Here is a 22767-nt window from a genome sequence, read left to right as displayed (position 1 = left end):
ACCTCCTCTGCGCCCGCTGGGGTCGGCGGCGACCCCCGCGCGCCGCTCCATGAGCCGCAGTCGCCGGTGGACGCACGAGCCGCCAGCAACGCCTGTGCAGGTCCCGGGCGCACTCACCTGGCGGCCCGCCCGGGGCTGGACGCCGCGGAGGCTGGCCGGCCAGTGCTCGGCGCCCGACCCGCGCGCCGTGACCTACCTGGCGGCCGGAGGAGGCCTGGCCTCGCCGGGCCTCAGGCGCTGCCCCTGTTTTCCCGGATGCAGGACTGGGCACCCCCTTCCACCCAACGCATGCTGATGTCCTTATTCCACGTGTAAGAAGGGCAGGTCGAGGCCCAAGGGGTGTTAAGGCCCTGGCCCCGGCTCTGAAAACTAAAAATGGGGGTGCACGGAGCAGCCCAAGTTTACCAGGGAACCGCGCCGCTTCCAGCAGAGCTTTGACATAGTGGGCACAGGACGTTGGCAGCCAATGTTTGTCTAAGCCGGTCCCTCCTGGCAAACTGGAGGGGGATGGTGGTGCTGGGGAGGGACAGCCCTTGGAAACTTTGAGGCCACGGGAGGGTTTGGGGCCCTGAGCATTAGAGGGATGGGGGCTCACGAAGCAGGGAAGGCAGGTCCCCTGGAGAGCGGAGGGGCTGTAGGGGTTAGAACTTGAGGAGTCTTTGAAGGCTTTTGAAAGGGTGAGTGGGAGTGCCAGCCAAGGAGGGGGGAGAAATGAGACCCCCCTCCTAGGTCTGAAAATGACGGGACTGTCTGGGGCCATAGGCCCCAAGGGTGGGGGGTGTTTGGGGACGGTGCTGCTATAGTAGAAGGAGAAATGTGGAGCAGTTTGAGGTGGCCTGTGACCACCACCCTGTGAAAGAAGAAACAAGGCCTGAGGGGCTCAGGCACCTGCCCAGGGCCCAGAAGCCAGCCGAGAACAGTGAGGGGCTCAGGTAGCACCCACCACCCACCACTCTCTTGGTCCTTGCGCGGTGACTGTTTCACTAGGGGCTCTGGGGCACCGAGTGGAGATGAATATAGAAATATGTTAATTTGGACGATGGTGGAGAAGAGGTTTGCCTAAATCCCTCAACAAAGAAGACTTTAAAAGGGGTAATGGGGGCCTCCCCGGTGGCGCAGCGGTTGAGCGCTGGGTTGCGAAGCTGCCCGCAGCCTCTGCAGCGCCGGTTCGATCCCCGGCTGCTCCCCGGCCACCGGAGGAGGGTCCCACATGGCGCACAGACCTCTCCTGCCGCCCGCTGCTCCCCTCAGCAGTGTGCTTCGGTCCTTCTGTGCCTGCTCTGCTCCCCGCTCTGGCTCTGGTGAATTCTCTCACCCTCCCGCACTTCTGACTGTACCCAGTGCTTGTGTAAAATAAATAAATAAATAAATAAATAATAAAAAAATAAACACAGAACTTATAAAAATAAAATAAAACAAAAGGGGTAATGGTTTTAAAATCTAGAGCACAGGGTTAAGCAGACCCTCATTTAGATACTTCCATGAGGCATGGCTACTAGGGAGTTCTGCTCAGATCTAGGAATGGAACAGTGCTGAAACAGGGATTCCCTTAATCCATTAATGCAGTGAAAATAATGGAATAAATGGCCTGAAGTCATACTTGGGGCATTACTAAAAGGCTTTCGGTGTCAATTCTTGTGGGGAATGTCTAAAATTATATTGGCCACCACATTATAGTAATCGACATTAATTATGATGGAGTGAGATTAAGAGGGGATTGGTTTAAATTTGTGACTTGGGTGTAATTACGAAGGTAATGGTAATAGTGAAAGATTGGTTGCGTTCGTATCAGATGAGGACCAAGGAAAGGATTTTTCTATTCAACAATGTACTAGAGGTTTAGGCCAGTCACTAAGACAAGAAGAAACAAATGACATACAGATTGGAAAGAAAGTAGTAAAACTATATTTCAGACAAGATTGTTTATGTAGAAAATTAGATGGAACCTCCCAAAATCTACTAGAATATACTTACTAGTTTAGCAAAGTTGTAGGACACAAGATCAATAAGTAAAAATTTCATATCTATGTAGGCAATAATCCATTACAAATTGAAATAAGAATTAACTGTTTACAGTGCCATCAAAAAAAAAAAAAAAAAGGAATGTTGGGGATAAGATTGTTAGGGGGAAAGGATGTCCTAAAGCTAATCCCATGCAGGCTTTGTGGACTCCACCCCCACCCCAGACCAAAGCCATCAGGACATTGGGAGAGACAAATCCCATCACCACCAAAGGGAAGGTGGCTGGGACCTGAGGGTGGGGTGAAGCAGCCAGGTTTGGTATAAAACCAGACACGTGGGCTTTGAGGGGGTTCCTTTTTGGCTCTCCGCCAGCTCGCAGCGTCTGGCCAGCTCGGAGAGTGCTTTTTGGGTTTCCAGGTGGGCGGATAGGGTAGGACGCATTAAAGACTTTATTTCCCTATTTTCTCCCTGAGTTGTACATTTCCTCATTTCCCTTTCCCTTGTAAATAAACCTTTTATTAACCTTTTGTGTGTGCCTGTAGTGGGGTATTAATATGTCTCTTCTAAGCGCGCGGGTGAGGACCCACAGCCAGGCAACCCGTTTTATATCGGGGTTGCTCGGTAACAGTTTGGCACCCAACGTTGTTTCCAAGCTTCACCCGCGGTTGACCAGTCCAAAGTAACTTTCCTTGCGTTGGTCTCCATAAAGCGCACTAGGTCTGCAGGACTCGCAGTGAAAATCTTTGTTTCACGTCTTGAAAAGTCTGCTTTTTTTTTTCCCCGTGCGTGCGGCTCTTGTGGGTGTGTTTTTGACCCAAACGTGGCCTCAACCATGAGCTTAAGCGGTTTTATCCCTAACTTGAGTTCTTTCCGTTTTTTTCCGGCCTTACACACAGCCAAGCAACCCGTTTTATATCGGGGCTGCTCCGTAACACGATGACAAAAATGCATAAGACCTGAAAACTTAGAAATGCAAAATATTGCTGAAATGAAAGAAGACCTTAAATGTTATATATATTATATCCCGGTTATGAGACTCAATATTATTATTTTCCTTTCTTTCTTTCTTTCTTTCTTTCTTTCTTTCTTTCTTTCTTTCTTTCTTTCTTTCTTTCTTTCTTTCTTCTTTCTTTCTTTCTTTCTTTCTTTCTTTCTTTCTTTCTTTCTTTCTTTCTTTCTTCCTTTCTTCCTTTCTTCCTTTCTTTCTGTATATTTTACATCATTGTTCATTTTTTTACAATGTTTGCTTTCTTTTCTCATGTGTAGTCCCCATAGAATTTCCATCACCAAGTCACCCGTGCACCATCACCACAGTCCCTTGTGCTCTTCCCTCCCTCGTTTTGGTCCCTCTCCCTCCCCTTCCCCTGCAGAATGTCTCTGATTTATAGATGTCTGTTTATTTTTGTTTCCTTTTGTTGTTTTATTTTTATTATTTTTCCCCTAATGCCTTATTTGGTTCCCTATAATCCTATCAGTGAAACCATCTGATATTTTTCTTTTCCTTCTGACTTATTTCACTGAGCGTAATCCCTTCTAGCTTCATCCATGTTGCTGCAAATGGCATTAGTTTATCTGTTTTGATTGCTGAATAGTATTCCATTGAGTATATGAACCACATCTTCTTGATCCGGTCATCTATTTTTGAGCATTTGGATTGTTTCCAAGTCTTACCTTTATAAATAGTGCTGCAATAAACATAAGGATGCAGGTATTCTTTTGAATTAGTGTTTTCGTGTCATTTGGGTATATCCCTAGTAGAGGGGTTGCTGGGTCATGTGGTAGCTCCATTTTCAGTGGCCTCCATCTCATGAAGCTCTCCATACTGGTTAGACCAGTTTGCACTCCCACCAGCAGTGCAGGAGAGTTCCTTTTTCTCCACATCCTCACCAACAATTGTTGTTGCTAGATTTTTTTTTTTTTTAATATGTGCCATTCTCACTGGTGTAAGGTGATCTCTCATTGTGGTTTTGATTTGCATTTCCCTGATTATGAGGGATGTTGAATATTTTTTCATATGCCTGTTGGCCATTTGCAGTTCCTCTTTGGAGAAGTATCTTTTAAGTTCTGCCCATATGTGACTGGGTTGTTTACTTTGTTTTTATTGAGTCATTTGAGTTCTTTGTATATCTTTGTGATCAGTCCCTTATCAGTTGCATGGAAAGCAAAAGTTTTCTCCCAAGCGGTGGGCTGCTCTTTGTTTTGGTTACTGTCTCTTTTTGCTGTACAGAAGCTTTTTAGTTTGATGTCATCCCAGGCTGTTTATCTTTTCCTTCACTTTCTTTGCTTTGGATGATGAGTCTTTAAAGATGTTACTGAGATGTATGTCTTGCAGTGTTTTACCTATATTTTCTTCTGTATATTTTATGGTTTCAGGTCTTATGTTCAGATCTTTATACAGATAGATAGATAGATAGATAGATAGATAGATAGATAGATAGATAGATAGATTTTTTTTTTTACATCATTCTTCGTTTTTGTACAGTGCATGCTTTTTCCTTTCAGGTGTAGTCCCCGTGAAATTCCAACCATCCATTCACCTGTGTCCCATCACCATAGTCCCTTTATGTTCAGATATTTTATCCAATTTGAGTTGATGTTTGTGCATGGTGTGAGGTAGTGGTCTACTTTCATTCTTTTGTTTTTGGTGGTCCAGTTTTCCCAGCGCCATTTATTGAACAAACTGTCCTTGTTCTATTGCAAATTCTTTGCTCCTTTGTCAAAGATCAGTTGCCCATATATGTGCGGCTTTATTGCTGGGCTCTCTATTCGGTTTCATGCCAGTGCGAAACTGGCATGAAATCAATTAAAGGCAAACTTGAACAGAAACCAGAAAGACTAAAATCTTTTATGACAGAAGGTGCAGAACAAATCAAACACACCCTTCCTAATTTCAAAAAACTACTAGTTCTTTTTTGGTGAAAACATGAATCCAGAGGGAATGGTTGCTCTGATGGACAACCGTGAGGATGGTGTGACCCCGTATATGATTTTCTTTAACAATGGTTTAGAAATGGGAAAGTGTCAACAAATTTGGCAATTACTTTGGATCGATCACATAACACCAGGACAGACAAATAGGACTGATGTCATCTTAAGCTTTCCGTTTATTTTTACCTTGATTTATTTGGAGTGGAGGCTTTTTGTTTTTACCTCCTGGAGGCATTGTTTTTAAGAAAAAAATTCTTGTAGGATGTCTAAAAATAAAATGCATTTAAACTTGATTAGAAGGGGCCTCCCCGGTGGCGCAGCGGTTGAGCGCTGGGTTGCGAAGCTGCACGCGGCCTCTGCGGCGCCGGTTCGATCCCCGGCTGCTCCCCGGCCACCAGAGGAGGGTCCTACATGGCGCGCAGACCTCTCCTGCCGCCCGCTGCTCCCCTCAGCAGTGTACTTCGGTCCTTCTGCCTGCTCTGCTCCCCGCTCTGGCTCTGGTGAATTCTCTCACCCTCCCGCGCTTCTGACTGTACCCAGTGCATGTATAAACAAACAAACAAACAAACAAATAAATAAAAACATGCCTCTATAAAAATATTAAAAAATAAAATTAAAAAATTAAAAAAATCAAAAAATTAAAAAATAATAAACTTGATTAGAAGAAGGCCTCTTAGTCTAATACCCATTTAAATCCATTTGGTAATAGTGTTTTTGGAGAAGCCAGAGCCTGGTGGTAGACCACTACTAGAAAGCAATAAGACTCTCTTCAGATAACTTCTACAGACTACTGGGAAGGAATATTAACAACAAGAATCAAAAATCTTAATTCTGAGCTAAAGTAAAGGGAAAAGTCTATGTTCATAACAGTGCCAACATTTGAAGTGGATTTCTTAAACATTCCATGACCTGCAAACAGAAATACTTAGCTCTAGAGGAGATTACCTCAAGAATAAAAATAAACTAATGCAGTTTTTTTGGGGGAAAGAACCCTGCTTTTATGACCCCATTTTACCTTCATTACCCTCTAAAGACTATCTCCAAATACAGTCACATAGGGGGTTAGGCTTCAATATAGGTACTTTGGGGAAACACATAGCATTTTCTCAGGCACCTGCCCAGGGCCCCAAAGCCAGCTGAGAACAGTGCTGGTCTCAGCACCCACCACCCACCACTTTCTTGGTCCTGAGCACTTTACCCCAACCTCAATCTTTGCTCCTATCCCCCAGATTTGAGGCTCTGCTAGCATCAGCTCTTAGCAAATCCCTACCCATAGTCCACAACCACTCCCCACAATTTATCCAGAGACCACCCTGAGAAAATATAGGTAAAACACTACAAGGCAGACATCTCAGTAAAATCTTTTTTTTTTTTTAAAGATTTATTTATTTATTTATTTATTTATTTATTTATTTATTTATTTATACAAGCACTGGGTACAGTCAGAAGCACAGGAGGGTGAGAGAATTCACCAGAGTCAGAGTGGAGAACAGAGCAAGTGGACTGCAAAGTACACTGCTGGGGGGAGCAGCTGGTGGCAGGAGAGGTCTGCCTGCCATGTGGGCCCCTCACCCGGTGGCCAGGGATCAAAAGGGCACTGCAGAGGCTGCAGGCAGCTTCCCAACACAGCGCTCAACCGCTGCGCCCTGGGGAGGCCCGGGGAGGCCCCATTTCAGTAACTTCTTTAAAGACTCATCACCCAAAGTAAACAAAGTGAAGGGAAAGATAAATAGCTGGGATACATAGAACTAAAAAGCTTCTGTACGGCAAAATAACAGCAGGAGAGACAGGAGAGGTCTGCTGCACCATGTGGGTCAGCCCCCTGGCCAGGGATCTTACTCATGCTTCAGTGGCTGTGGATAGCTTCATAGTGCTGAGACTTAACCCCTTTTATCACCAGGGAGGCCCCCAAAGTTTTCATTTTTTATAGCAAAGTAGTATCACTGCATGAATAGTCTACAAGTTCATCTAGTCACCTTGGTGGACATTTGGTTGTTTTAATTTTTGGGTTATTAACAAATGCTATGTGTTTCCCCAAAGTACCTATATTGAAGCCTAACCCCCTATGTGACTGTATTTGGAGATAGTCTTTAGAGGGTAATGAAGGTAAAATGGGGTCATAAAAGCAGGGTTCTTTCCCCCAAAAAAACTGCATTAGTTTATTTTTATTCTTGAGGTAATCTCTTCTAGAGCTAAGTATTTCTGTTTGCAGGTCATGGAATGTTTAAGAAATCCACTTCAAATGTTGGCACTGTTATTGAAACAGGGTGGTCCCAGGAAAGGGGGAGGTTCCCTGCCCCACCCAAGGGAGGGTGGATATGAACATAGACTTTTCCCTTTACTTCAGCTCAGAATTAAGATTTTTGATTCTTGTTGTTAATATTCCTTCCCAGTAGTCTGTAGAAGTTATCTGAAGAGAGTCTTATTGCTTTCTAGTAGTGGTCTACCACCAGGCTCTGGCTTCTCCAAAAACACTATTACCAAATGGATTTAAATGGGTATTAGACTAAGAGGCCTTCTTCTAATCAAGTTTATTTTTTTTAATTTTTTGATTTTTTTAATTTTTTAATTTTATTTTTTAATATTTTTATAGAGGCATGTTTTTATTTATTTATTTGTTTGTTTGTTTGTTTATACATGCACTGGGTACAGTCAGAAGCGCGGGAGGGTGAGAGAATTCACCAGAGCCAGAGCGGGGAGCAGAGCAGGCAGAAGGACCGAAGTACACTGCTGAGGGGAGCAGCGGGCGGCAGGAGAGGTCTGCGCGCCATGTAGGACCCTCCTCTGGTGGCCGGGGAGCAGCCGGGGATCGAACCGGCGCCGCAGAGGCCGCGTGCAGCTTCGCAACCCAGCGCTCAACCGCTGCGCCACCGGGGAGGCCCCTTCTAATCAAGTTTAAATGCATTTTATTTTTAGACATCCTACAAGAATTTTTTTCTTAAAAACAATGCCTCCAGGAGGTAAAAACAAAAAGCCTCCACTCCAAATAAATCAAGGTAAAAATAAACGGAAAGCTTAAGATGACATCAGTCCTATTTGTCTGTCCTGGTGTTATGTGATCGATCCAAAGTAATTGCCAAATTTGTTGACACTTTCCCATTTCTAAACCATTGTTAAAGAAAATCATATACGGGGTCACACCATCCTCACGGTTGTCCATCAGAGCAACCATTCCCTCTGGATTCATGTTTTCACCAAAAAAGAACTAGTAGTTTTTTGAAATTAGGAAGGGTGTGTTTGATTTGTTCTGCACCTTCTGTCATAAAAGATTTTAGTCTTTCTGGTTTCTGTTCAAGTTTGCCTTTAATTGATTTCATGCCAGTTTCGCACTGGCATGAAACCGAATAGAGAGCCCAGCAATAAAGCCGCACATATATGGGCAACTGATCTTTGACAAAGGAGCAAAGAATTTGCAATAGAACAAGGACAGTTTGTTCAATAAATGGCGCTGGGAAAACTGGACCACCAAAAACAAAAGAATGAAAGTAGACCACTACCTCACACCATGCACAAACATCAACTCAAATTGGATAAAATATCTGAACATAAAGGGACTATGGTGATGGGACACAGGTGAATGGATGGTTGGAATTTCACGGGGACTACACCTGAAAGGAAAAAGCATGCACTGTACAAAAACGAAGAATGATGTAAAAAAAAAAATCTATCTATCTATCTATCTATCTATCTATCTATCTATCTATCTATCTATCTATCTGTATAAAGATCTGAACATAAGACCTGAAACCATAAAATATACAGAAGAAAATATAGGTAAAACACTGCAAGACATACATCTCAGTAACATCTTTAAAGACTCATCATCCAAAGCAAAGAAAGTGAAGGAAAAGATAAACAGCCTGGGATGACATCAAACTAAAAAGCTTCTGTACAGCAAAAAGAGACAGTAACCAAAACAAAGAGCAGCCCACCGCTTGGGAGAAAACTTTTGCTTTCCATGCAACTGATAAGGGACTGATCACAAAGATATACAAAGAACTCAAATGACTCAATAAAAACAAAGTAAACAACCCAGTCACATATGGGCAGAACTTAAAAGATACTTCTCCAAAGAGGAACTGCAAATGGCCAACAGGCATATGAAAAAATATTCAACATCCCTCATAATCAGGGAAATGCAAATCAAAACCACAATGAGAGATCACCTTACACCAGTGAGAATGGCACATATTAAAAAAAAAAAAAATCTAGCAACAACAATTGTTGGTGAGGATGTGGAGAAAAAGGAACTCTCCTGCACTGCTGGTGGGAGTGCAAACTGGTCTAACCAGTATGGAGAGCTTCATGAGATGGAGGCCACTGAAAATGGAGCTACCACATGACCCAGCAACCCCTCTACTAGGGATATACCCAAATGACACGAAAACACTAATTCAAAAGAATACCTGCATCCTTATGTTTATTGCAGCACTATTTATAAAGGTAAGACTTGGAAACAATCCAAATGCTCAAAAATAGATGACCGGATCAAGAAGATGTGGTTCATATACTCAATGGAATACTATTCAGCAATCAAAACAGATAAACTAATGCCATTTGCAGCAACATGGATGAAGCTAGAAGGGATTACGCTCAGTGAAATAAGTCAGAAGGAAAAGAAAAATATCAGATGGTTTCACTGATAGGATTATAGGGAACCAAATAAGGCATTAGGGGAAAAATAATAAAAATAAAACAACAAAAGGAAACAAAAATAAACAGACATCTATAAATCAGAGACATTCTGCAGGGGAAGGGGAGGGAGAGGGACCAAAACGAGGGAGGGAAGAGCACAAGGGACTGTGGTGATGGTGCACGGGTGACTTGGTGATGGAAATTCTATGGGGACTACACATGAGAAAAGAAAGCAAACATTGTAAAAAAATGAACAATGATGTAAAATATACAGAAAGAAAGGAGGAAAAGAAAGGAAAAGAAAGGAAAGAAAGAAAGAAAAAAGAAAGAAAGAAAGAAAGAAAGAAAAAAGAAAGAAAAAAGAAAGAAAGAAAGAAAGAAAGAAAGGAAAATAATAATATTGAGTCTCATAACCGGGATATAATATATATAACATTTAAGGTCTTCTTTCATTTCAGCAATATTTTGCATTTCTAAGTTTTCAGGTCTTATGCATTTTTGTCATCGTGTTACGGAGCAGCCCCGATATAAAACGGGTTGCTTGGCTGTGTGTAAGGCCGGAAAAAAACGGAAAGAACTCAAGTTAGGGATAAAACCGCTTAAGCTCATGGTTGAGGCCACGTTTGGGTCAAAAACACACCCACAAGAGCCGCACGCACGGGGAAAAAAAAAAGCAGACTTTTCAAGACGTGAAACAAAGATTTTCACTGCGAGTCCTGCAGACCTAGTGCGCTTTATGGAGACCAACGCAAGGAAAGTTACTTTGGACTGGTCAACCGCGGGTGAAGCTTGGAAACAACGTTGGGTGCCAAACTGTTACCGAGCAACCCCGATATAAAACGGGTTGCCTGGCTGTGGGTCCTCACCCGCGCGCTTAGAAGAGACATATTAATACCCCACTACAGGCACACACAAAAGGTTAATAAAAGGTTTATTTACAAGGGAAAGGGAAATGAGGAAATGTACAACTCAGGGAGAAAATAGGGAAATAAAGTCTTTAATGCGTCCTACCCTATCCGCCCACCTGGAAACCCAAAAAGCACTCTCCGAGCTGGCCAGACGCTGCGAGCTGGCGGAGAGCCAAAAAGGAACCCCCTCAAAGCCCACGTGTCTGGTTTTATACCAAACCTGGCTGCTTCACCCCACCCTCAGGTCCCAGCCACCTTCCCTTTGGTGGTGATGGGATTTGTCTCTCCCAATGTCCTGATGGCTTTGGTCTGGGGTGGGGGTGGAGTCCACAAAGCCTGCATGGGATTAGCTTTAGGACATCCTTTCCCCCTAACAATCTTTATCCCCAACATTCCTTTTTTTTTTTTTTTTTTTGATGGCACTGTAAACAGTTAATTCTTATTTCAATTTGTAATGGATTATTGCCTACATAGATATGAAATTTTTACTTATTGATCTTGTGTCCTACAACTTTGCTAAACTAGTAAGTATATTCTAGTAGATTTTGGGAGGTTCCATCTAATTTTCTACATAAACAATCTTGTCTGAAATATAGTTTTACTACTTTCTTTCCAATCTGTATGTCATTTGTTTCTTCTTGTCTTAGTGACTGGCCTAAACCTCTAGTACATTGTTGAATAGAAAAATCCTTTCCTTGGTCCTCATCTGATACGAACGCAACCAATCTTTCACTATTACCATTACCTTCGTAATTACACCCAAGTCACAAATTTAAACCAATCCCCTCTTAATCTCACTCCATCATAATTAATGTCGATTACTATAATGTGGTGGCCAATATAATTTTAGACATTCCCCACAAGAATTGACACCGAAAGCCTTTTAGTAATGCCCCAAGTATGACTTCAGGCCATTTATTCCATTATTTTCACTGCATTAATGGATTAAGGGAATCCCTGTTTCAGCACTGTTCCATTCCTAGATCTGAGCAGAACTCCCTAGTAGCCATGCCTCATGGAAGTATCTAAATGAGGGTCTGCTTAACCCTGTGCTCTAGATTTTAAAACCATTACCCCTTTTGTTTTATTTTATTTTTATAAGTTCTGTGTTTATTTTTTTATTATTTATTTATTTATTTATTTATTTTACACAAGCACTGGGTACAGTCAGAAGTGCGGGAGGGTGAGAGAATTCACCAGAGCCAGAGCGGGGAGCAGAGCAGGCACAGAAGGACCGAAGCACACTGCTGAGGGGAGCAGCGGGCGGCAGGAGAGGTCTGTGCGCCATGTGGGACCCTCCTCCGGTGGCCGGGGAGCAGCCGGGGATCGAACCGGCGCTGCAGAGGCTGCGGGCAGCTTCGCAACCCAGCGCTCAACCGCTGCGCCACCGGGGAGGCCCCCATTACCCCTTTTAAAGTCTTCTTTGTTGAGGGATTTAGGCAAACCTCTTCTCCACCATCGTCCAAATTAACATATTTCTATATTCATCTCCACTCGGTGCCCCAGAGCCCCTAGTGAAACAGTCACCGCGCAAGGACCAAGAGAGTGGTGGGTGGTGGGTGCTACCTGAGCCCCTCACTGTTCTCGGCTGGCTTCTGGGCCCTGGGCAGGTGCCTGAGCCCCTCAGGCCTTGTTTCTTCTTTCACAGGGTGGTGGTCACAGGCCACCTCAAACTGCTCCACATTTCTCCTTCTACTATAGCAGCACCGTCCCCAAACACCCCCCACCCTTGGGGCCTATGGCCCCAGACAGTCCCGTCATTTTCAGACCTAGGAGGGGGGTCTCATTTCTCCCCCCTCCTTGGCTGGCACTCCCACTCACCCTTTCAAAAGCCTTCAAAGACTCCTCAAGTTCTAACCCCTACAGCCCCTCCGCTCTCCAGGGGACCTGCCTTCCCTGCTTCGTGAGCCCCCATCCCTCTAATGCTCAGGCCCCAAACCCTCCCGTGGCCTCAAAGTTTCCAAGGGCTGTCCCTCCCCAGCACCACCATCCCCCTCCAGTTTGCCAGGAGGGACCGGCTTAGACAAACATTGGCTGCCAACGTCCTGTGCCCACTATGTCAAAGCTCTGCTGGAAGCGGCGCGGTTCCCTGGTAAACTTGGGCTGCTCCGTGCACCCCCATTTTTAGTTTTCAGAGCCGGGGCCAGGGCCTTAACACCCCTTGGGCCTCGACCTGCCCTTCTTACACGTGGAATAAGGACATCAGCATGCGTTGGGTGGAAGGGGGTGCCCAGTCCTGCATCCGGGAAAACAGGGGCAGCGCCTGAGGCCCGGCGAGGCCAGGCCTCCTCCGGCCGCCAGGTAGGTCACGGCGCGCGGGTCGGGCGCCGAGCACTGGCCGGCCAGCCTCCGCGGCGTCCAGCCCCGGGCGGGCCGCCAGGTGAGTGCGCCCGGGACCTGCACAGGCGTTGCTGGCGGCTCGTGCGTCCACCGGCGACTGCGGCTCATGGAGCGGCGCGCGGGGGTCGCCGCCGACCCCAGCGGGCGCAGAGGAGGTACAGAGGGGAGGCAGGAGAGGGCGCGTCCGCTGCCACCCCGGGCCCCGCCTGTCTGCTCCGCGCCTTCTCCTTCCGACAGGTGGTAAACAAAGCAGCCCAGGCGCCCAGGCGGCGGCCGCGGCGGCGGCGGCGGAGGGCAGGGGCCAAGCGACCCAGCTAGCGACCCAGAGACCCGAGCCTGGCTCCAGGCCCCCTACCTGCACCCGCAGCCGCCGCCGCAGCCCTGCACCAGCCCCTGCGGCGCGGGCTGCGCACCACACCCGGAGGCTCGCAGGAGCCTCTGAGCAGTTGTGCAGCAGGGGTCTGCCTGGGGTCACTGGGGACCCCTGAGCACTCGGGGCTGTCGTGGAGGGACAACCTGGGACTACGTGGGCCCTCGGGGTTGCCCCAGGATGTCTGGAGGGGGAATCGGGGGCGCGGGGGCCACAAGGGGGCCGACTGTCCTGTGGGGACATCTAGGGAGATCGGGGTCCCTTTCGATTTGGGGGGGAGACTTTGGAATCCGTGGTCATGAGGGGGAGTCGGAGACCTCCAGAGGTATTCACGGGGCGTTCGGAGGTGTGCGGGAATGTTGCGTTCAAACACCCACGTCCAGGGATACGGTGGGGATCGTGGGGTGGCAGACCCACCGCGGCCTGGGGTGGCGGGACAGTAGGTGACCTCGGGAACTGTGGAGGGGGTGTTCGGGCTCTCCAGGGATGTGGAAGGGCATGGTTGGGTCGTCGGACGCCGGGGTGGAGGTGTGGGCCGTGGGGGGTTGCGGAGGCTCGGGTTCGGCTCTGACCTGTCCTTTTCGCCAGCGCAGGCCGCGGCCTTTCCCTGCCGGCGGGCCGCAGCGCCCGGCAGCTGCTGGAGCGGCTGGACGCGCGCCCCCTGGCGGCCCGAGCTGCGAACGACGTGGCGGCGCTGGTACGCCGGGCTGGTGCCACACTGCGCCTGCGCCCCAAGGAGGGTGCGTGCGGGGGCGGGGCCGCCCGGGGGATGCGGTCCGGGCGGAGCTCGTTTCTGAGGTGGCGGGCCTGGGGTTCTTAGTTACTCGGGTCTTGAGCCAACAGTGTGAGTGGAGAGGGCGGGGTCGGAGGGAGCTCCAGGGGGCGGGGCCTTGGGGTACCCTGGACTACTCCTATAGGTGGTGATACCAGGAGGGTTGTCGCAGTAGGTGAGTGTTGGAAGGTTAGCGAAGAAGGGCGAGAGGCTGGACGCGGTCCAGCTCAGCGGGGCTTGGGGTGGCATTCCTCAGGGCTGGAAGCTCTGGGGGCGGGCACTTAGCTAATGGGCGGGCGTGGAATGCTAATATAGGGGGTGTGGCCTACCCACCATTGTGGGTGGGGCTCGAACTGTCAGGAGTGGGTTGAGGCTTATGGGCTAATTAGAGGGCGGGACTTGGAATGAGCAGGAGCGAATCCTGGAGCAGCATCCTCTGGGGTGGGCGTGAGGGTGTTATTTGAGGGGCGGGTCTCCGTGTTATTAGAGGGAGGTGGCAAGGAATGGAGGACTCGTCAAAGACCTGGACCCAGTATACTAGTTAAGAGACAGGAATCAGTACAGCTATTTTTTATTTGTGTGGGCGAAGTAGTTAAAATGGTAGGTGAATTTGTATGTGCATTCTAGAGTCAAGAAAAACAGATGAGGATAAATATTACTCAGGGGCCTCATCCTAGGTCGTTTCCATGGAGTACCCTTCAATTGCCTCTTTAATTTCCCAGCCACTTGCATGCTGGATTCTGCCGAGATAGAGGTCACCGACAGTCGCCTGCCTAATCCCACATTGGTGGAACACCCACCCCAGGTACCACCTTGTCCTAATTGAGGCCTCAAGATAGTGAGATTGGCAATGTATGAGCACTTGTTTTCTTACTTCAGCATCGTCATTCCAATACTTTGGGTACACGTGCCACGCAGCCTCAAATGACCCAGGCTAAGTTACGTTGTGCATCGAAGCATCCCCAAGGCTCCGGTCAGTTCTGCGTAGAACTGGTTCGCGGTCCCTTGGGCTTTGGCCTCACTTTAAGTGGCGGACGAGATGCAACTGGGAACACTCCCTTGGCAGTGGGCGGACTGCTGAAGGATGGGCCTGCACAGCGCTGTGGTCGTTTGCAAGTGAGCATAAGACACCCTCCATTCAACCTTGCTAGTCCCATTCTTGCCCTTTTGGGAGGCCCTCTCTTTCTGGGCTTTCTGCAATTCTCCTCGCCTTGCACTCTTGCAGGCTGGCGATCTCGTCCTTCGCATCAACGGAGAGTCAACTCAGGACCTCTCCCATGCCCAGGTCCTGGAGCGGATTCGGGCAGGCAGCCCCAGGCTCCATCTTGTGCTTCGCAGGCCTCTTGAGAACCACCCTGGCAAACCTGAGGGGGTGTCAGGGCCCCAGAAAGGAGATGGTGGGTTTCCCAGAAGTGAGGGCTCACCCATCTGGAGGGGTGGGGAGGGTTCCAGAGGGGAGAGGCTGAGGTCCTGGGTGGGAAGTGGTGGGTAGTTTCCATAAGGAGGGCCAGGGGTTTGGTATCTGTGCAGGGTCATGGTATGCTCCAAATTGAGGGCAAGAAATGTAGGGTCCCAGAATGGGAAGATGGGTGGATTTCAGAAGAGGCTTTTGAGGTACTGGGAGGGGAGAGAAGGGAAAATGTCTGGGGTCAAAGAAAGTGTTCTGAAGGAAGCATCAAGGTCTTCCAAGAGAAAGAGAGTGGGTCTCAGCAGGGAGAGAATGAGTTGGGGGTGCAGCAATAGGGAGGTCTAGATCTCAAAGATCAGGAATCCAAAGGGAAGTTTTGGGAGTCTAGGAAGGTGAGTTGAGCATAGGGAGAGTTTGGGGTCCTAGATAGGAGGGATTTGGGGTCTCCACATCAAGGTCAGGGTTTGATTTCCTTTGGGGATCATGATGATTTCTGAGGGATGAGTCCTGGACTTAGGAGAGCCGTCTTCGTAAAGGAAGCTTCTGGCATCCTGAAGGGTGGTGTGGATCCCTGAGCGGTGTGTCCAGACCTTGAAGGCAGTTTTCTCAAAGGAGAGTTGTCTGTCTCCCACAGCCCCTGGAATCTCCCATCTTCAGTCAAGGGGTTCAGATCTCTGATCCCTATCCTACAGCCAATGTAACCCGCAGTTCTGCCATTCCCAGATCGCCCAGGTCCTGGGAGACCAGAGGTCTTGAGTTCTAGCTGTGCCAGCGCTTCCCCATTTCTGCACCCGGGATCCTGTGAACCACGCCAAACCCGGGGCAACCAGGAGCCTAGCCCAGAGCGGGCAGCCAACGACTCCGCAGATTCTCCTGCAGAGCGCCACACAGAGGACCCCGGAGACCCAACCCCCGGTTCCCCAGGGCCCTGGCTGGTGCCGAGCGAAGAAAGGCTCTCGCGGGCCCTAGGGATCCCGGGATATGCGCAGCTATCGCTGGAGATGGCAGCCGGAAGGCGGAGGCACTGAGCATGCGTCAGACAGCTGGTGCTCTCTTGGCACTGCCCAACCTGGATCTGGCGTCGTGGAGAGAGCGTCCCTTTTGTCTTGTCCCCCCTCCTGCTGCGCAGTCGACCAGCCCGCGCTCCCCTCACGTACTCAGTGGCATGGTCCTCCCAGACCGGCCAGCCCGGCGCTTCTTGTTTCGGGAGGGGGGGTAATAAAATGGTTCGATCCAGTCTTGACTTGCCAGGTGCTCTAGGCAGGGTGGGGCTCCTGAGTCCTGCCACAAAAGAGGGGGTGGATCGATCAGGTTTCCAGGAGGGCCTCCTCTGGAAACCCTCGACAACGTACTTTGTGGGGGTGCTTTCTTATCTCTGGAGGGGTGTTTGCTTCTGCCGGTCCTCAGTCCGGCGTGCCCTCTCAGCACTGTTTCCCCTGGCCAACATCTGCTTCTCTCCCCCATTCATTCATTTCACTTTTTTTTTTTTTGGGGGGGGTAAGTGTGCAGGGGTCATGGATGATTATTACGCGGGGCGTGGGGTATGCAGAGGCGGGCTTATTGGGACCGGGGCCGGGGGGAGGGCACCGGCATACCTAAAACCCTGGACTGGCATGGTCCAAACCCTCAGCTGACTACCGGATAGCAAGGCTAGAAGCAGGGCGGCTTCCTTCGCCGGGAACCTGCGGTCTCTCACTTCCGCCCGGGTTGGCAAGCTTTCTCTGGTGCATAGACTGCCACCCTCATGGCAAGGGCTGGGGCCCTGGAGCCCCCTTTGGGGCGGAGCCTAGAAGGTGTGAGTCAGCGGGCCGGGCTGAAAAAGTTTGTGAGAGCCTGTGGGCCATGCCCCCTTCCATAGTTGGGGAAGAACTGCGGCTGGGCTTGTGTGCACACGCCACACGATGAGCTGGGCGTTCCCGGTCCTGGGAGAGGCTTGAGTTTCCTCCATCCTGAGGACAGAGCCCTAAAGCTGGGGCTTATATCACCAATAGGACTTCAGCCTGGGTAGCTCTGAAGCTGAAGCTACCTAGGCACTGGCCAGGGCCAGAAACGTCCAGTCACCTCCGCTGTCACCACATCCTGAATACTTGGCCACATCCCCCTAATGCAGGAAGCTGTGATCAGGTTGGAATGGACAAATCTCACCCCTATGGGGAGGGGTTGTGGTGGTGGGAAATTAGAGGACCAGGCCATGAGTGCACAGGGTGGTGCTGGGGAGGAGAGAGGGAGAGCAAAGTCAGGCTGAGAGTTGGGGTGTAAAGAGGTGAACCCTTGGATGGTAGCAATGGAGACATTGTGGGGGTGCAACTCTGAGGCATTCAGCTACCCCTGACTCAGAGACTGGTAGAGGTGTGGCTCTATGGAAGTCAGAAAAGGACTCCAGAACTCCAGTCTTATAAACACAGTTACACCCAGGAGACTAATAATAGTAACCCCAGCCACCACTTAGCCTTATCCCTGCCACTGGCTTTACTTGCACTATCTATTTTCATTTAGTTACACATCTCAACCCCGATATGTCCATTTCATAGAAGAGGGAAGTGAGATCCAGAGAGTATAAATAGCTTGATGGGGGAGGGGGAGTTAGGCAAGATGTCATCAAGGCCTGATTCCCAAGCCTGTCTAATCTCACCTGCATTTGACTGAGCCTCAGCTGTTTACCTTGCACTGTGATAGGCCCTGGGGGGAATGTCGGGGGAACAAACTTAAAGATTTACATTCTTGTGTAACTGCTGTAGTGCGGATTAGATAGATGTCAGAAAATGCAGAAAGATAAATAAATAAAAGTTAATTTCAGGTAGAAGTGATAGGAAGATAGCAAAAGGAGGTTATAATGGGAGAGATAATGATGGTCGTCGGCTGCTGGCCTCTTAGGAAACTTAACATTTGAAACATTAGATTTTTTTTTTTTGCATAGAAGAACTGGGTTATAGGCCAGAGGTGTGGGGGATGAGAGGATGCACCAGAGACAGAGTGGGGAGCAGGATAGGAGGATCCACTGAAACACACTGCTGAGGGGAGCAGTGGGGGAGACAAGAGAGGTCCGCTGTGCCACATGTGGGTTAGCTCCCTGGCTGAGGATCAAACCCAGGTCTTAGCGGTGAAAGCGCTGAGAACCCCACCAATCGCCAGGGAGTTCCCAAAGACTTAACATTTGAACTGGGACCTGATGGACCTGATGTGTGAAGAGCTGGGGGAAAGGCATTGACAGCAGTGGGAACAGCAGGTGCAAAGGTCCTGTTGTGGAGCAGAGTTTGTTCTAGAAACTCAGGTATGTCCTCACAGAGTTGGAAAACATACACTCAAGCACTGGGAAAAGTATGTTTCACCCCTTCCACTATTCAATCACTCGGCAATGTGGACTGAAATCAAGAAATACCTTCTTTGGTTTTGAGGGGCCCTAGGTTGGTGAGGGAGAGTAGGCAGGCTGTTGGGTCCAACTATTCTAGCCTTCCAGCCACATCTCTCTCCAGATGATAGAAGAATAAAACCAACATCCGGTCTGGGGAGCAAAAGCCCTCAATACACATCTCAGTCATAGATGACTTCTGCACATCTTAGATGCAGAGATTGAGGCTGAGTCAGGAAAAATGACTTATTTAGGATAACACACTCTTCAAATAAAATCAACTTGTCACCCACCCAGCCTGGCACCCCAGGAGTCTTCCCCTCATCTTACCAAGCTCCCAGCAAGGAGTAAATGTGTGCTCCTTCCCCAGTCTTCATCTAGGGATGGGTTAACAACTCCTTTCCTGAGAATCAGGAAAGTAGACCCAACACTTGAGGCCAGGACTTCCCCAAGATGTAAGAACTGAGAATCGTACTGTGGGCTCTGACATAATGTCAGCTCCATATACTGTGTAACTTGATGCTTACCAGTCCCTGTTCGTTCTTACCTTGTGGCCAGCCTCATCTCTTTTCTGTCACTGCCAAGAGGTTTAGTCCATGATTCACGATCCTTTATCTGTGATTCTGAAGTCCAAAAAGTTTTGGAAACTGACAGTCTGCACAAGTTCGGTGGTACTTTTTGTTTTTAAGACATGACCTGACTAATGAGGAACATTTTCATCCTTGCTTACCCACCCCTTCCCTTGAGGAAATATGTTCTTTCAAAATGGGGAAACCTCGGCCCCGCTGACAGTGTGAAGTGACACACCGTATTTGTATTGGGAAAACTTTCTAAAATCTGAAATCTGAATTCTGGAAACATCTGGGTTTAACTGTGGTGTCGACCTTTTTGTTACAGCTGAGGAAACTGAGTCACCCCTTACCAAAGCCTAGCTCAGCGTTCTGAGTTGAGTCAGTCCCTAGGGAGGGGCGGGTATTTGTATTCTGAAAAGGTAAAGGCTCTCGCTGTTACCCCGCACAGGACCTCGAAATGCCAAGCCTCAAAGGCTGGCGCCCCTGGAGATAGGGGGCGCCCCTGGAGGGGGGGGGTGCTAGGAGCGGGCGAGGAGTATCCTTGGCGGGCGGGGCAAGGGGGCTTCCGGGGCGGCAGCCACCTGGCCCGGCCCCCTCCGGCTCCGCCCGCTTCAGCTCCGCGCGGTGATTCACTCCCTCCTTCGCCCCGGGGGCCCCTTCCCGGCCAGACGGCGGGCTAGACGACTGGGTGTGCAGCGTCCTCGAACCCGCGAGCAAACCAGCAGATCCTCCGCTGCGGTAGAGACACCGGCCCACGCCATGGCGGATTCCGAGCGCTTCTCGGCCCCCGGCTGTTGGGCCGCCTGTACCAGCTTTTGGCGCACCCGAAAGGGAATTCTCCTGTTTGCTGAGATTGTGAGCGTCCCGGGACCGGCGGGTGGGCAAAGGTGGAGTTGGGTGTCTGGACCGTGCAGAGTTGGGTGGCCCCGGGTGAGGGAGGCGCTGGCCCGGAGCGTTCGGTTTGGGGTGAGGGTGGATGCGTTAGTGGTGGGGGCCCGAGACCAGAGGCGCAGGGCGAATCAGTGGGGTTCGGAGAAGGTGGTCGGGAGCTGTGGGTCCACCGGGAGAGGCAAGGGACGTATAACACAAATGGGGCGCCCGGTGGAGAGAGATGACTTGGACTCATCGGTGGACTCATCGAAGGGGTCCCAAGGGCCTGGGAGGTTGGGGGGCCTCCCGTGGCAGGGCGTGGCGCGGCCTGGGCACTGGCGGGGCGGGCTGGCCAGGTGCCAAGGGGCGGGGTCTGTTGGGGTGGGGCCCCGCGCGGTATGGTGGCCCGCCCTTCGCAACTCTTTCTCACCCTTGTGTGCTGGGGCGGGAGGACCTTAGCTATCCCGGTCTCTGCAGGCCTCGTTTTCCCGCCCTCCTCAAAGTGAGTTCAGCCTTAGAGTCACTTTTAAAAGAGGTTCGGCGCCTTTAACGGAGCCCTGCCCCTCCGGTGTCAGTCTCTGAGCTTCCCCAAGGGGTTGCCTGGGGAACCACATGCCCCGCCCATCCAAGGCGCTGAAGCTGGCGCCTGCAGGGCTCGCGAAACACCTGGCGGCGCCACTCCCTGCAGGCCACCCCTTCCTTAGGAGGGAAAGGGGGAAAACGGAGTGACCCAACTCTTCCCCTTGCCAGCTGAGTGACCCCGAGTCAGTCGCTTAACCTCTCTGTGCCTCACTTTTCTCATCTCTAAACTAAAGATAGTAGTAATAACAGTACAGCTCATTAGGTTGCTGTGATGATTAAGTGAATTAGTGCAGTTCTTAGAACGATATTTGGAACACAGTAAGCACACAGTAAGTAGTTAGGTGTGATTATTTGTCATCTTCCCTGTCCTGATAGGCATCCCAGTTTGAGATTCCTAATTTAAACCAACCCCCTCAGCCTCGGAGGTTGGTGGAGACCTCTTTCCCATGCCATCCTTCCAGATACTGTGCCTGGTGATCCTCATCTGCTTCAGTGCCTCCACGCCCGGATACTCCTCCCTGTCAGTGGTTGAGATGATCCTTGCTGCTGTTTTCTTTGTCATCTACATGTGTGATCTGCACACCAAGATACAGTTCATCAACTGGCCTTGGAGTGTGAGAAAGGGTTTGAAAATGGTGGGGCTGGGGAGGGGCCCCAGCAGTTGGGAAGATCTGGTGGACTCTGAATGCTGACTTCCGTCTTTTCCCTGTACCTCACAGGATTTCTTGCGAACCATCATAGCGGCCATCCTCTACCTGATCACCTCCATTGTTGTTCTTGTTCACGGAGGAAACAACTCTTCAATCGTCGCTGGGGTAAAGGCCATGGAGGCTGCACTAAAGTCTAGAGTTTGGGGACCCAAGGCTACCTCTGCTTCTAATAGAAAGCATGTGACCCATAGCAGGTCACACCTGTCTTCAGGGCCTGCAGGAAATTCTGCTCCAGGCCCTGTTTTTCCTTCCAAGATCAGTTGTTGTGAAGTTCCATCCCTGTCCAGCATAGGGACCATTGTGGGAATCGTAAGATGTGGCCCCTTTGCCAATGCATTAGACCACCATCTGCTAGAACTTTGTCTTAAATGTACAGTGTGGATGGTGCCTACGTGTCAGGCTACCATATGGTTGTCCTGTGTTCAGAGGTCCTAGGAGAAGGCCGGTAGGGTCAGTTCTATCTCCTGGCCATTCCCTGAGTGCTGTCCAGGTTCCCAACCTGGGGCTTCAGTATCCATCCCTCTGGGGGGTAGCCAGTCACTGGATGAGGTAGAAACGAGGAGGCTGGAGAGGAGTAGGCTGATCAGCTTAATCCAACTTCCCTCACTCCCATTCTACTCACCAGGTACTGGGCCTATTTGCTACCTTCCTCTTTGGCTATGATGCCTATATCACCTTCCCTTTGCGCCAACAAAGACACACAGCAGCCCCTACTGGTAAGTGTGTATGTGGGCAGTTTGCTGAGGGGGCTGAGAAGGAAAGGGGTATCTCAAGGGCATGAATGCCAAATCAGTCCCTTCTTGGTACAGATTACAGCTGTAGTGTCAGCAGTACCATAATTGTCAATATTCTTGTCTGTAAAATGGGCATATAGATCCACCCAATGTTTTCTTTCTTTTCCTCATTTGCAGACCCTGCAGATGGCCCAGTGTAGGTGAACCACCCTTCATTTCTCCTTGCAACCTGCAAAAACCACCTCCTTGGAAGTAACTCCTCCCCACCCTGCAACAGTACTCCTAGCCTACTCCTGCCCCCTTGAGGTAAAAGTGCCTTTACCTGGAGATTTGTCTTCCAGCCTGCCAGTCAGACTTCCTGGGTATGACCACCTTTGTGTGTGCCTAGTTCCCCCTGCCTTTTACAGTATCCAAAAGGAGCAACCAGTTGTTCCTGGACTATGCCCCCACCTAAGCCACTGCCCAAAATGATTTCGGACTCCAGTTGTGTCCCACTACAAATAACCTCAGTGTGAGGTTATTTATCCTTGTAGAAGGAGAAATAAATAATAATAAACAGATGGTTTAATGAATAAATTAATCCTCTGATTAAATGTGGATAGATCTCAAACATCTGGAAGGGGAAAA

At 49.5% G+C, this 22767-nt stretch overlaps 2 protein-coding genes across 2 annotated transcripts; both read left to right on the top strand.

Moving 5' to 3' along the window:
* The first annotated feature begins 12879 nt into the window (after window positions 1–12879).
* On the top strand, window positions 12880–16597 carry MAGIX (MAGI family member, X-linked). The gene is made up of 7 exons (XM_037511671.2): window positions 12880–12928; window positions 13011–13197; window positions 13732–13883; window positions 14638–14720; window positions 14795–15031; window positions 15141–15312; window positions 16047–16597. The coding sequence occupies exons 1-7, from the start codon at window positions 12880–12882 to the stop codon at window positions 16349–16351; spliced, it is 1185 nt and encodes a 394-aa protein (XP_037367568.1). The 3' UTR covers window positions 16352–16597.
* A 3271-nt stretch (window positions 16598–19868) lies between these two features.
* PLP2 (proteolipid protein 2) lies at window positions 19869–22732 on the top strand. The gene is made up of 5 exons (XM_037512396.2): window positions 19869–20099; window positions 21158–21310; window positions 21416–21511; window positions 22032–22122; window positions 22318–22732. The coding sequence occupies exons 1-5, from the start codon at window positions 20004–20006 to the stop codon at window positions 22338–22340; spliced, it is 459 nt and encodes a 152-aa protein (XP_037368293.1). The 5' UTR covers window positions 19869–20003; the 3' UTR covers window positions 22341–22732.
* Window positions 22733–22767: the final 35 nt, after the last annotated feature.

This window comes from Talpa occidentalis, unplaced genomic scaffold (genome assembly GCF_014898055.3).
Source record: "Talpa occidentalis isolate TD23 unplaced genomic scaffold, MPIMG_talOcc4v2.1 talOcc4.15, whole genome shotgun sequence".
Classification (NCBI taxonomy): Eukaryota; Metazoa; Chordata; class Mammalia; order Eulipotyphla; family Talpidae; genus Talpa; species Talpa occidentalis.
This window is presented reverse-complemented; position numbering and strand designations above follow the sequence as displayed.